Source organism: Belonocnema kinseyi, chromosome 1, assembly GCF_010883055.1.
Source record: "Belonocnema kinseyi isolate 2016_QV_RU_SX_M_011 chromosome 1, B_treatae_v1, whole genome shotgun sequence".
NCBI lineage: Eukaryota > Metazoa > Arthropoda > Insecta > Hymenoptera > Cynipidae > Belonocnema > Belonocnema kinseyi.
Window position 1 is genome coordinate 183,665,281 of NC_046657.1, and position 14,610 is coordinate 183,679,890.

The window sequence follows — 14,610 nt, forward strand, 5'->3', positions numbered from 1 at the left end:
TTTAACGAATTTTTAAAACTAATTTCAGCCTATTAAAAAGTAGGCGAAAACTTCTACAAATGTCTGAATGAGACATAAAAGTTCTATGGAAATTCATTTTATTAAAAACCAAAAGGTTTTCGTAATTTCTCTGCGTGTTCGGGGGATGCTAAATTTTCGTTTGTTGGAGGGGATATTGTGCCGGCCGCGGCCGTAAAAGTATACTTTTACAGATTGTGCGCATGCGCTTATGGTCCAAGTGACGACACTCATGGTTCTGTTTTTGACGCATGCGCTGTTCATATGACTAATGTATGTGGACAGTACAATACAGTTGTACAGAACACGCCGACCGGCAGCACACAGCGACTCGTTAAATTTGACGGCCTTGGCCGTCAAAGCCGTGGTTTCCTGAGTCGTATCACAATATTTAATATTAAAAATGCGCTTAAGAACTGGAAAAAAAATATTATTTTCAGAGTTATTAACATTTTTTTAAGCAATCTCGTATTGGGTGTTTGTTAGAAAAATATCTTTTTATCAAGTTGGCATATTGGCTTGAAATTGTTCTTGTTTGACACAAAATTGATAAACCTTCATGCTATGATAAAGAAACAAATTTTATTTTAAAGATATGAAAATTGAAGCACTTTAGCGACTGCCGAAAAACAGGTGTATCCATATTTTCGGCGGCAGAGCGAATAACAAGAAATAATTTAATAAAATGAAAAAAAGTATAAAAAATATAAAAATTAACAATTTAAAAGCGATAAATAGTCTAATGCAATAATTTGGAATGACATCCAAAAGAATTTTATTTTCTGATTCCCCCGAATTGAATATCAAGAAAAACGACACATTCCATTGTATTGAAAAGAAGTGACAAGTCCTTCTGGATATGCATCGGGTTCATTTTTATTAGGTTCTCGGAATACAACAAGTGTAAGGATGAGCTTTGGATTTAGTCGGATAGGAGACACGAATTGAAAGAAACAAACTTCAGTATGGGTGGCGATTGAAGTTAGTGTTGACGCGAGGATAGAGGAAAATTCACAAATGAGTTCGATCTGGGAAATTTTTGCGAGATTCTTTACAGAAAAACGCCTAAATAAAATTATTAAAAATTACTGAAAAAATTATAAACTTCACAGGATTATGTGAGAAACTTTAAAATAATATTCATCACAGATAATGATGAAATCTATCAAAAAGTCAATAAATAATGCAGTATAAAACTCGCGATCTGTCTCGCATGTTTCACATTTGCGGGCACTAAAAACAGTTTGTGATGAATCGACAAGCCATATAATAAACTTTCTCAGCATCATTTTATATATTACAGATAAAGATAAAATATCGATGTTGATAAATGGCTTCTCTAACACATATGAAGGGCATGTGACGAGTGTGTCAACTGATCAGACACCTTACCGACCTCACCGACAATTTGTTTATTTCCTAAATTATTTTGACACGAAATTCTTGAGTTGAAAATTTGGAAGAATAAATAAAAAGCACTAAAGATCAGACCTGACTTTATTAGTGCTTCTTATTTATTTGACAAATCTTATTTTTTGAAAATTGGCACAGTCTTTTCCATTACTGTCTGCCATGCAATTCCACATGGTTTACAGTATTCTCTTAATTTCTGGAACAAAATCAAAAAATACAAAACAGGTTTATTAACTTTTTGTTACCTTAACTGATTTGTCACCAATAGAAACCTCAACCAATTTTCAACAAAATTCAAATTTATTACAACTGTTCTTGCACTACAATCATTTAATCTTGATAAATAATACATCTTTATTTACATATATCCTTCTTTTTGTGGTTTATTTAAAGATCAACTAGATCAAAATTTAAGTAATCCTTAAGTTTTAATTACGTCCCAATTCCAACTGAATTTGTTCGAGAGTCTTTCCCTTTGTCTCGGGAACTATGAAGAAAACAAAAATTAAACCAATAGCACATACAACTGAAAATATCCAAAAAGTTACACTGTTCCCAAAACTGGCCGTTATGTTGTTAAAGAATTTTGTCACCAAGAATGCCATTAACCAATTGAATAAACAAGCTGCGCTTCCAGCAATTCCTTTTATCTGAGAAGAAAATATCTCCCCCATCATCATCCACGGAATTGGACCAAACCCAAGAGAGAAAAGAATGATAAAAAGGCAAACAGAAACCAGTGGTAGCCATCCAATCGAGCTCACATCCATTGCATGATCTTTCATGTAAAAGTACACTCCAAGCATTAGTGTAGTTAAGCACATGGCTAATTCTGAAATAAGAAGTAATATTCTCCTTCCTAATCTATCAACAATCATTGTGCTCACGAATACCGCAAGACATTGCATCACACCTACAATAATGGTTGCAACTTCCGATGACATGGAGCTTCCAGAGTCTGTAAAGATTTTTCCAGCATAGAATATGATCGCATTAACACCACTGAATTGTTGAAATAACATTAATCCAAAGGCAATAATGAGTCCTTTCGCGGCAGCTTTTGATCTAATTGCGATAAAGAACGACACTTGACTTCTTTTCATTTCAGCCAATGATTCTTTTTGTGCTTGGAGTTCAGGTTCTATATTGTAATTTTTACCGCGGAGTCTAAATAGGCTGATTTTCGCAGCATCTTCGTTTCCTTTTATAAGATAGTAAGTCGGTGTTTCAGGCATGAAAAAGAATGTAACAAAAAACACAATCGGAATAGTAGCACCTATCAAAGATAGCCAAAATATATTTACTGCCATTCCCAAAGCATACGTAAAGAGAATTCCAATCGTCAACATCAATTGAAAGTAAGATCCCAGACGTCCACGAATGTTACTTTCGCCAATTTCTGCTGTATACATCGGCGCTGTAACACAAAAGGCTCCACCGCTAAGGCCGGTAACGAATCGCCCCGCGTAAAACATGAAAATCGAATTAGACCAAATTATAAGAGACCAGCCAATTATAAAGGGAATTACAAGCAGCAACATAGCGGTTTTTCTGCCTATTAAATCTGAGAGAATACCAATAGGTATGCATATCGCTGCTGCTCCAAGCGTTGTTAACGAACCAATCCAAGAGAATTCATCAGGCGATATTTCAATATTGTATTCATTAGACAATCTGTTGATTTCTGTGTCATTAACTTTTAAAACGACAAGACCAGCAGGAGACGTCCAAGCGAGTACTATTCCTGCTGCTAGAGCTCCAAGAGTCGAAGCGAGGCCAGCTAAGTATTGTGGTAACTTTCTGGCAGGTGCATCAAATTCTGAAGGGGACACTGCGCTCCGCTGAGACATCTCTTTTCTTTCTAACATCCTCGGTCTGAAATTTCCAAGACAACAACTCCTTTCAGTTTCCTGAAAGTAGGAAAATAATAATAAAAAACATTGCCATGAAAACAAATATTTTTTAGCAAAAAAAATATATATTCTAGATAAAAGAAAATCCCAGTTAAGAAATCGTTCATATACTACGTTACTCGTTTTTCTGTTGTTTATATCGTCGTAGATTATGAATGAGCTGTAACGGTTTGGAAGGGAAATTTATATGGCAAACGATGCTGACAATCTGATAAAAATAAGATTGTTTTATGTTCACAATAATTTAGTCGGGAGTAGGGTCGTATTCAACGTCATAAGAGCGACAAAGGTGGAAGTAAACAACTCTTAAGGCTGTATTATGTTTGTAGAGATACATTGTTCCCGCGCGATAAGCACTTCTGGATTATATGTGTTCTAGATACTCAGTTTATGTAACAATGTCCTGTTGCGCTGAGGAAAGCAAAAGTTTGCTCACTGGACAAGGGCTGATCTTCAACATTTCTGTAAAAGTCTATGTCATTTCCTTATCCAGAAACTGTTGGTGGAATTTTTCAACCTTCGCTTTCTTTACTTGGGCTCTTAGAAGCGGATGATGCTTGTATTATTAGTCAAATCTTTCAATTTTAGTGCCTCGGGATCTCGTATAACACTCTTCAAAAAGATTCTATCTGGTTGGGCTTTGGTGGATTTTTTACAGAAACATGAGGATCGCCGAAGAAGCACGATGGGTCAACGAGAAAAATTCGATTCTCCCTGATTCATCTCTTCATCGTCTGTATTCTCCTCTTAAGGTCAGATAGCCGTCATATTTTGTCAACAATATGCTGCTTAATTATCAGCAGCTTTATATTCTTCAGTGTGTGATTGAAGGCCCTCAGTTCTTGGGCGAACCTTCCAACCGTTTCCATGTACGGTCTATCAGATGTTATGTAGTCAATCACAAACTGAAGACCGGACGCATTCTGTCTCGCCCAACCAACCTTTTTGTTTAGTTGATGCAAGAGAATTTTGGTCTTTTGACCCATCGTCGGTTTTAGCCTTCGATTTGAATCAGCCAAAGCTCGCGCAGCACCATTAACGAAACAATTTATTTTGCAGATATCGGACTCCTCCGAGATATTCTCCAGCAAGGAGGTATCCATTTAAGGCAGATCATAGTATCTTTTATAAGGTGTCTGCTTTTCGCGTTTGGTCTTAATGTCACTTCCTCGTCTTCGGCCGCAGCTTATTCATGAAAAGTTTGGGGAAGCGCTCCGTGTATTATCTATTTTTCTAGAGGAAGACACTTTCATTTCGCAAAGACTTATACGAAAAGTGGTAAAGCTCTGCATGTTTCTGGCACCATAGAGAGTGCATACGCGTTATAAATCCTCCGTGAGCAGAGATGATTCTGGAATCGTACCATTCCAGCAAGTCATCCTTTAGTTCATTTGTCCACTCAATGTGGAGGCTGCCGAGGTTTCCCACCGTGTTTCAATCTATATTATTTTCAGTACTGCGAACTCTTAAGGTTGTTTACACTGTTTGTAGACCAAATAAATAAAAGTGAAATTATCCAGAATAGTAATGGTTTTAATTTTTTCAATAAAGTCCCAACTATTATTTATAAATGTGTTAGTTTGGCCTAAAATAGGTTGAATTACACTTTGTAAAAGCGATGCTATTTTTACACGTGGTGTATCGATGTCGGAGGTAATCGATCTAAGAGGAATCGCCTGCTTATGGATTTTAGGTAGGCCGTATATTCTAGCAATGTGTGCGTTCGACGATCTTAGATTTAAGGATATATCATCAGAAATTAGATTCTAATGTTCCCAGTTTTTGCCTAAAACATCCCTGTCTTTTGTTATTCTATTGAAGGGATTCCTTATAACCTTTTCATCTACATTTTTATCTCGTACAACACCTAACATTTTTTCTTTATAACTTTGCTGCTCCATTACGACCGCAACGCTCCCTTTATCAGCCTCGTGTGTTCATCATCCATTTGGATTTTCCTGATCTAAAATTTTAAATCTTAAAATCCTAAACATATTATCTAATTGCTTCTTTCTCTTTTCCGAAAACATATAAATTTGAATTTTAGTGTTATTTTCTATGTGTTTTGGAGTAAGATTCTTGACTTTGGCAACATGTAGGAACTTGAGTTGGCATTTTAAGTTCTCTATCTTCCTTTTGTTTTTTGTCCAATTTTGTACCAGGACTCCGATACCCTGGGCCATATTCAATTAAATTTAGATAACCTTAGGCGACCGATGTTGTATATATGGTAAAAAAACTTATGCGGCTTAGGGGTCAGAAATATAATTTATTTTGAGTCCAGCTCATTTGTCAACGTTTCGGACAAATGAGCTGGAATTAAAATAAATTATATTTTTGACCGCTAAGCCGCATACGTTTTTTACCATATATACAACATCGGTCGCCTAAGGTTATCTATATTTGAAATATAATATTGTTGTTTTCATTTTTTTTAAATTTAGTATGAATAGTTTACGTATTTTCTGGCGCACTATTAAATAAATCATAAGTTTAAAAAAAATTTTAATTATAAAATTAAATTTATCATTGCATTTTTCGTATTTGTACAATCTTTACCGTGATTATAAATATTATAAAAAAGTACATTAACTAATAAAAGATATGAACAACATTTAAGAGGACCAAGGGTTATATTTGAGGTAATTTGTAGTAATTAAATTAATAAAAACATGAATTCAGTTAACTTTGTACAATTATTACAATTATATCTGATCATTTGAATAATTGGAAAAGGAAATTCAAAAGTTCATTACGGCGAATACATCTAACTTTTTTCCGCGATTTCAAATCTCGATGTCCCTCCTTTAAGAAAATCTATACAAATATTTGATGAAGAACATTACCTGCGAGACTCACAAATTGCTAAAAAATTTTAACAGTACTGAATGATTTGTCTGAAAGAGTTAATAAATTAATATCGGACTTTAACTGCTTGATAACGAGAAACGAGGTACAAAAACAGTACTTACTAAGAGTAATTTGATTTAATTTTAATTTTAAATTATTTACAAAAAGCTCGCAGGGCTACAAAGCATCTTTATGAGCTGAACAAAGTATACACAAAATATCATGCCAAAAGGTGTAGAATCTAGAGTGGAGTGTAAATATGTTTAGAACCCTGGCTTAATGTTACAAACGTACATTTAGCGACATTAAATGGTTATAAAAAAGGTAGTAAGATCATGTAAGTATATGCCCTAAGACGTAACTTTAGGTAAACTTATCTTCAGAAATAAGTAGAAAAGAGAAAAAACACTAACATGATCACACCTCATGTTAAAAAAAACTTAAATCAATACAAAAGTAATTACGAAGTAAGTTTTTTAGTAATATACTATAGTGTGAAATAATTCAAAGTTAATAACAAACAAAAAATAACACTGAGTCCCGCCGGTCGGTTGTCTGTCAACGTTAGTTATCAGCTGATCGATTCAAAGTAAAAAAATTAGACGTCAAGAATTATGTAAGTTGGTTGGAAAACTCCCAAGAGTAAATTTTAGCAAATTGCTGGTATTGATATGTTTCCAACTTGAAATTTATGTTTTATTTTTAGGAACAAAAAAATGAAAATCATTCTACGCAAAAATTTCCTAAACGTACTTAGTCACGTGATCTCGACTTTATCGACGTTCAATGTTTATTTTCTTCTCCGCTAGAAACTGCTGAAAATGCTCCAGAAATAATTATAGGTTACGTGTGTGTAGATACCTATTTGTTGATTTGGAACGAATGTGCAAATTTTATTGCTTATATTAATTTTTCTAAATGTTTGGACGATTTAGTCTAAAATATGTGTCAGTGCTCAATACACATGAATTAAAAAATCCGAAATGCATCAAACCAAAAATTATGTGCAAAATGCTGCAACTCGAATGGTAATATCCTATTTTATCAATTTATAAATAAACTTTCTTGAAAAATATAAATATATTGATGTATTCAAACGTTCTTTAGTGCTTTTTATTTAATCTGTCAAATTTTAAACGCGATATCTCAATACGTGTGGACACAGTGAACACCAAAAAAATGTACATAACCGGGGACTAGGTTGGTCACGTGGTCACCGAAGAGCATGCCTTTAATTGAAAAAAATTAATTTTAAAGAAAAAATAGAACAGTTCAATTTTTAGTTAAAAAAATTAATTTTAAATAAAAAAGCAGTCGAATCTACAACCAAAATGAAGTTTACCATTTATGAAGTAAAATGAGAATTCAATTTTGAGGTTGGCTTCTGTTTCCAAAACATTTACAACTGACATTTTCTTTTTTGTCAATAATACTTGGAAACATTCTATAAAAAAAGCATATACGAGCTATATTCTATTTTTCTTACAGAAATCTGGAATTTGTTAATATTCTCAATGTAGCTCATAGTGCTTTTATGTCACGAATGATTTAATTATAAAAATAAGTATTAAATTTGTAATCTAGGTCGCATCTAGATCTACTAGATTTTACTAGATTCACTAGAACGCGCCAGTACCGCTGTTGTAGATAGCGGCTGGTAGATTGGAGCGTTACATTTGCGCACTGGCCCAGCATAGTTTCTCGAGATAGCGCCAGTATAGACTCGTGCCGGTCTAGGCCGGAACAGTGTAGCGCCATGAATTATTTCCACACAGGCGCGAACGCGCGAGTTTTGTAATGAAAATGTAATCGAAAATGTAATCGTCAAAGTTATAATATTAATGATATTTGAAAAAATGTAGTTAAAGTGTACGCACTAACACATGAAAATGAGCGTGAGGCGCGAGAGCGTACTCACGCGCCCTAGCTGCGCCCAAACTTGGCGCGAATCTCCGCGCGCACAGCGCGCAACGAGAATCTGCCCGCGCAGCAGGCATTTTTTTCTGTGATTAATTCAAGATGGCAAGTTATCGGACTTGGACCGTAGCCGAATTTTCAGCCGAGAAGAATAATTTTCGATCAATCAAGATGAATTTTTAACCATGTATTTTAATTTTTAACTAAGAACAAAAAAGTTCAATTTGAGTCAAAGCATTTGAACTTCCAGCCAAATTATACGAATTTTTGACAGGAAAGTTTATTTTCAATCAAATAAAAATATTTGCAACCAAAAGAGATGAATTTTTAATTTTAAAAAACTTAAGTACAAGCCACAAGTTTCTGTTAAACGGTGTATTTTTTCCGTTCAAAATTCATCTTTTAGGTATAAAATTTTTCTTCTTGTTTGAAAATTGATATTTTTGTTAAAAATTCATTATGTTATTATTAAAAATTTAACAATTTTCTTGAAATACTTTTTTTTTGTTTGAAATTATTTTTTTTATCTGAAAATTAAGCTAATTATTTTTTGTTGCACTCATAGACTATTTGTTTCGAAATTCCTTTCTTCAGTTGAAAATTAATTGTTTTTGGTAGAAATGGAATAATTTTTGTCTGAAATTTCATTTTTTGGGTGAAAATTATTTAGTTGAAAATTCTTTACGTTTGAAAATTAATTTGTTTGGTTAAGATGTATATATTTGGTTAAAACTTTGTTTTTAAATTATTTTTTAAAATTAAAATGTAACCATTCGATTTTTGGTTAAAAATTTATCATTTTTAATTCAAAATTCAAATATATGGTTTACAATTTATCTTTTTGGTAGAATAGCATTATTGTTTCGCAGTTGGAAATTCATTTCTTCCGTCAAAAAATGGAACATTTTCACTTAAAAGTTCATGTTTTTTGGTATTAAATTATTATTCTTCTTTTTGAAAATGCATCTATTTTAGTTTAAAAGTCTTTTTTTTTGTTTTCAAAAATTAAAATATTCTGCTGGAAATTAATTTTTTCAAATGAAAATTTAAGTGTATCATTTTCAGTTGGACTTTTCTTATTTGAGAGTTTAAGGCAGTTGTCAGATGTATGAAAAAAAAATAGTTTTTCTATGATTCTAAGAATCACAATATGATAGCTGATGTCAATTCAAATGAAAAACGCTAGTTTTCATAAAAAAATATTAAAATTACAAAAAAAGAAAACATTAATTTAAACCATGTTTTTTGTAATTGAATTTTTTCTGACCTTCGCTTCTTACCAATTATCGAAAAAGGATTGCATTTTAATAAATGGCAGCTTTTTCCCGAAAATATTCTCTGCAACTCTACTGCTTTTAATTTAATAAATAACTGAATGACTTAAAAATATCATTATTTGTTTAAAAAATGTGTTTTGACAGAAAAATTGTGCTAACTATTTAGAGCCATAGAAAAGGCCATAAAAGCGATAGAACAATTTGCTTTCAAAATTGAAAACAGTGGAGTTGTAGAGAATGTTTTCCTGGAAAAAATATGCCGTCGCTTATTAAATTGCAATCATTTTTCAAAAATTGGTAAGATTTGGTAAGATTCGTTTTCTTAAAACAGTATCTTCTTGGTAAAACTTATTTGGTTGGAAATTAAACTGTTTGTTTAAATAAAAAGTTATTTGTTTTAAATTAAAATTTTTGCTGGAAAATTTAAATATTTTTTGAAACTTTTATTTTTGTGGAAGATAATTATTTTTAAAATAAAAGTGTAACTATTCAATTTATCGTGGAAATTTCATATTTTTTAGTTGTAAATTCAACTATGTGTTTGCAAATTCGTGTAGCTTGTTAAAAATTCTTCTTTATGGAAGAATATTAGTCTTTTTGTTGGTAAATTCATTGCTTGGTTGAAAAGTTCTCTATTTTTTTGTAGATTCGATCGTTTTTTGTATTTAAAATTAATGCATTTAACTACAAATTTGACAGTTCTATTTTTGGTAAAAAAATCATCATTTTTACTTGAAAATTTTTCAGATTTTTGCAAAAATGCTTATTAAATCCTTCAAGATTTTTTTTAATAATAAAATTTTATCGTCTCATCAAAAAGCAAAGAAGAACATATATTAATAATTTCAACAACTCTTACATGAAACTTTTTTCTTTCAAATCCGCATTTTTGGAATAATTCATACTGTCCATTTATTCTAGCTTATATTATTTTTTAATTAAAACGTTGTTAAAACTGTTAAATTGAGCCCTTTTTGATTTTTTATTACGATATAAAATTGTATTGTTTTGAAAAAAATTAATCTTTAAGGATTCTATACATATTGTCGCAATAATTCGAAATGAAACAATTTTGTTCTTTTTACTTTTTTCATATTTTGTGTCCTTTGGGGAAAAAATGTGACTTTTTGTTTTTTAAGCGAACAAAAATTCTCTATTCGCAGTAGGGCGCTGACAGAGAGCAGAAAATTTTAGAATACAATTTTTACATTAGAAGCAATCAAGAAAAAATACGCAGAGAACAAAAGTGGAATTTTGAATAAATTAACTTTCAATATTTTGATAAAAGCCACCGCTTTTTTGTCACTTTTAAACCTTTTCAAAAATTTATTACGGTCTTCGAAAGAGGCCGAGAAATTCTTTCAGAATCAAAAAGAAAAATATAAATAACTATACTAAATTAAACAATATCACACCGTAAACAAAAATTATTGTCTCCAAGTTTCAGAATCTCACAGTTGCAATCAGTAAGTGTTGTCAAACTCAGTATGGAGGTAAAAATCGCGAAATTGAAAAAAAAGAATAAATTTTCAATGAGTGAATTTAGTTTAAAATAAGATTTCATATATTTTTTCTGAATTGGAAAAGGGAACATTTTTATTTTGAACGGTTTTATTAAATTATAAGGGAGGATATGTTGGTTTTCAATTTTTTCTGAATTGAAAAAGGGAAATTTTTATTTTTTTAATGCTATTTGTAGAGCTAAAAGTGACGAGAACAGTTCGCACTTTTAACATTAAAGCCAAAAGCCGTTTAAAAAAACAGAATTTACAGTTACCAAGTAACATGTATCGATGCGCTGACCTTTAACTTTTTGTGGGAAAAACAAAGAGGCCAAGCGCGAATTTTTTTAAATACAATTTGTTTAACGATTTTAGGAATATTATAGATTTATTTTATTATAAAAATATTGAAATATGTGACACAAAGAAGGCATGTTGTAAGGGTTATATTTGTAGCGTTATTTTATTACAATTTTTTGTGTAGCCTCTACATAACGAAGGGAAAATGGTCGAAACTTGTGCAAGTACGCCGGAATTGACGGTAAGACTTTGCTTCGTGTTACACTTTTAATTCTTAGTTCTTAATTGGTGAATTTTTAATTAAAAGATTTATAAGGTACCATGGTTAATACTGCAGGGTGCTGAATTTTATTTTTGAACCGTACAATTTTCATTCTTCCACATCTTTAGCTTAAATTTGACAGTAAAATTAGTAGTCGCTTAATTTTGAAAAGTGAAAAGCACAACTTTTTAATTATTATTGTAAATTGATTCAAAGAAATATATTTTACTTCTTAACGATGTCAGTATGAAAATATATTATTTTTCAATTATTATTTAAAATTTGTCTAGTCTTACATCAATCGTTATATCATTCAATGCCCAACTCTAAATACTTTTAATATTCTTCAACACCGAAGGTTTAAAATTTGTACTTCTCTCAATTTTAAAATTTATTTACAATCATTCTCGTACCTTTAGATTACTACCAGGAATGGCATCAAGGAGTATGACTTGAAGGAAGAAGATACAGATTCCTTCGATTGGCAACAAATAAGTTTTGGACCACCTCTTACAAATGATGAAGTATATATCTGTATTTCGGAATTTTTAGTAGAACTGAGAGATGGAGGTATGCATAATTGGCGTTTGTCACATAAGTTGGTATCAGCCGGTTTTTCCGAAATTCTCAACAAATCTGTTCTCTTCAGCGATGCGGAAGTATTAATGATGAAAGCGACAACTAATCTTATAAAAATGATTAATTGTACGTTTCCAAAGCCTGTATTGTGAGATACGCGATATTTAGTCGATAAAAGGTTGGTTCTTTTCGCAAGATATAGGAACGTATCACTCTATCTGCCCTGATTGCGGCAGATACGTACCTACATATACACATAGAGATAATACTAAAACTTGTCCCGCTTGCGCAGCTGAAATGGATTTAAGATCCAGTGGGCACGTAACATTTTATGCTACTTATGTAGGGGAGAGCAGGGCAGCGGCGGTACCCTGCTTCATGTGACTTTTTCAACATAATTTTTTTTTGCACTGGAAAAAAGCGAATAAAACGAGATCGATAAATGGTCCTTTTTAAAAATAGTTTTTTGAAATATAAATATAATATGATATATTTTTATTTGCTAATTAACTTTTATTATTTTTTGTACGTTTTATTATCACATTTGATTTTATTTTGTACAGGTTTTATTATAGCTAAAGAGATAAGATGTTGATATTTGAATATGAGATCTGAAATGAAATAATAAAATATATTAATATTTATAAATTGATATTAACGAAGTTGCTATAAATATGTCTTTAAGCTACATAGATTATGCAAATGGTAAAATCTTTACGTAAAATGGTTGATAAGTACCATCTTCTTTTGCAATGAACACAGTGCAATTTAGAATAGCACCATTTATAAAATCATTAGCAGTGTTTCTTGCTCAAATTCCTCTGAAATACCTTCTTGAATTAAATTCACTGGTTAAGTGTACTGGTAGTTCAGTTTCAAGAGGTTGGCATTGAATTGCTTGAACTTGGACAGGAGTAAAGGACTTATCGCCTACTTTTACACCTTTTGGAATGATTTCAATTTTCTTAATTTGTACCTCAGACTCTTTAGGTGTAGCTTTGGCTTTTGGCCCCCTTTTTATTTTCTTAATTTTTTCACTCATTTCCAATTCTTTTACGGAAGAGTCATCATTTATGATAGCAGCAGTTTCTTGTTTTCTTTTTTTTTTAGTTACAAGTGGAGTTTGTTTTACTTCTTAAAAAATTTTTAGGTTAATCAAAAAAAAATTAACTTACAAGTAGGGAAATAAAAGGTTTAGTAGCTTCTACTCAGTTTTTACTAATAGTTAGATGAACTTTCACCATCCGTGCAGAATTTTTGGTGGGGCGCCGGTCAGACCCAATCGGGAAAAATGTGGCCCCAATAGAGTAATCTGTCTGGCGCCAGACCGTAAATGAAACGCCCTAATCGACCGGGCCCAGATTCGGGCATCCAAAATGGGGGCCAGATATGGCCCCTTTAATTTTGTATTTCTATAATTAGTAAAATTTAATAAGTTTCCAATATTCTACATTATTGAACTGTTTTTATTTGTTGAATGTATTTTTAAGAGTTTGCATTGCGGAGAAAAATATTCTGTTTTAAAAAAACAGTGTTCAATTTTACAGCTATTGCACACGTACACACGCACACATGCACACACATACACACATTCATAAATGAATTTCAATTATTAATATTTTTGAATCTTTTTAATATATTTTTGGAATGTCTTTTGTTTGATTAACGTGCATGGGTCACGTGAAATGATAATTTGAAAGTGAGGTTACGTTCGAAAAAATATTCAAAGCATTTGATCGGTAATGTTACTAATCCGCCAATTCGTATATTTTGCATAAAGTAATGTTTTCAAGTAATATGAATGCATGGGAAGTTCACGTACAACTTGAGTAATGAAAATGATCTTCGTGCAGTTTGAGAGGAAAAAATGAAGTCTGGCGTCTATAATCTCAAAAGTCACTAATTTGGCAATGTATGACATTCGACCTTGACAGTATAAATATCTAAAGAATCTTTTAAAAATATTCCAAAAACATGCAAAATTTATTAATTCTGTTACAAATACATATTGTTATTATAATCTTATAAATATTATTATTTTTCATACAATTTAAGTCGAACTGCTAAACATTTTGCAGTACCCTACCGAAAGAAATGTCTGAGTTTTCTTTAGCGAAATAGCTTGGCCCATTTGAGTCTATAAACAAAGTCGATTTGAAACAAAATAGTCTCGGAGATAGTTTGAGAGATTTGGGTCCTTTTCAAGATCCTTTTGGTGGTCGTTTTAAGAGTGGTGCGACGGTAATATAATGTTCCTTTTGTATTCGTCACGTACCGGGCGGGCAGAGTTATTTACAGTAGTTGGTCGTGGCCAGTCCGCTCTCCCTTTTTAAATTTCTCTTCAAATTATTAACACTTTTTTTTAATTGATGAATTTTTTCATTATAATATTTTATAATTATAACTTATATACTGATATACAATTTTCTAGTTGAATTAAAAAATGTTGTCTTTTTTGTCGTATCTCATTCCATTTACGAGAGTGGGACGATGGTCGTGGGGGCTAAAGCGTAGGCTTTGGACCCACTCCTTCGGCTTGCGGGTTCGATTCCCGCCTCGCACTCTGGAAGAGTCTCGGT

General features: G+C 31.9%; 1 protein-coding gene across 4 annotated transcripts in view; it reads right to left on the reverse strand.

Annotated features, from left to right (window-relative positions):
* Nucleotides 1-1,222: 1,222 nt before the first annotated feature.
* Nucleotides 1,223-14,610, reverse strand: part of LOC117173193 (facilitated trehalose transporter Tret1-like) — a 27,555-nt gene continuing 14,167 nt past the window's right edge. The window contains exons 1-2 of one of the 4 annotated variants that reach the window (XM_033361629.1): nt 11,866-12,185; nt 1,223-3,306 (exon numbers count right to left, since the gene is read on the reverse strand). In XM_033361629.1, the coding sequence (XP_033217520.1) occupies nt 1,860-3,299 (1,440 nt within the window). In that variant the 5' untranslated portion in view covers nt 3,300-3,306; nt 11,866-12,185 and the 3' untranslated portion in view covers nt 1,223-1,859. Of the gene's footprint in view, nt 3,342-11,865; nt 12,186-14,610 lie in introns of those variants that run through there. The other 3 variants (XM_033361648.1, XM_033361638.1, XM_033361621.1) reach the window with 3 other exon arrangements.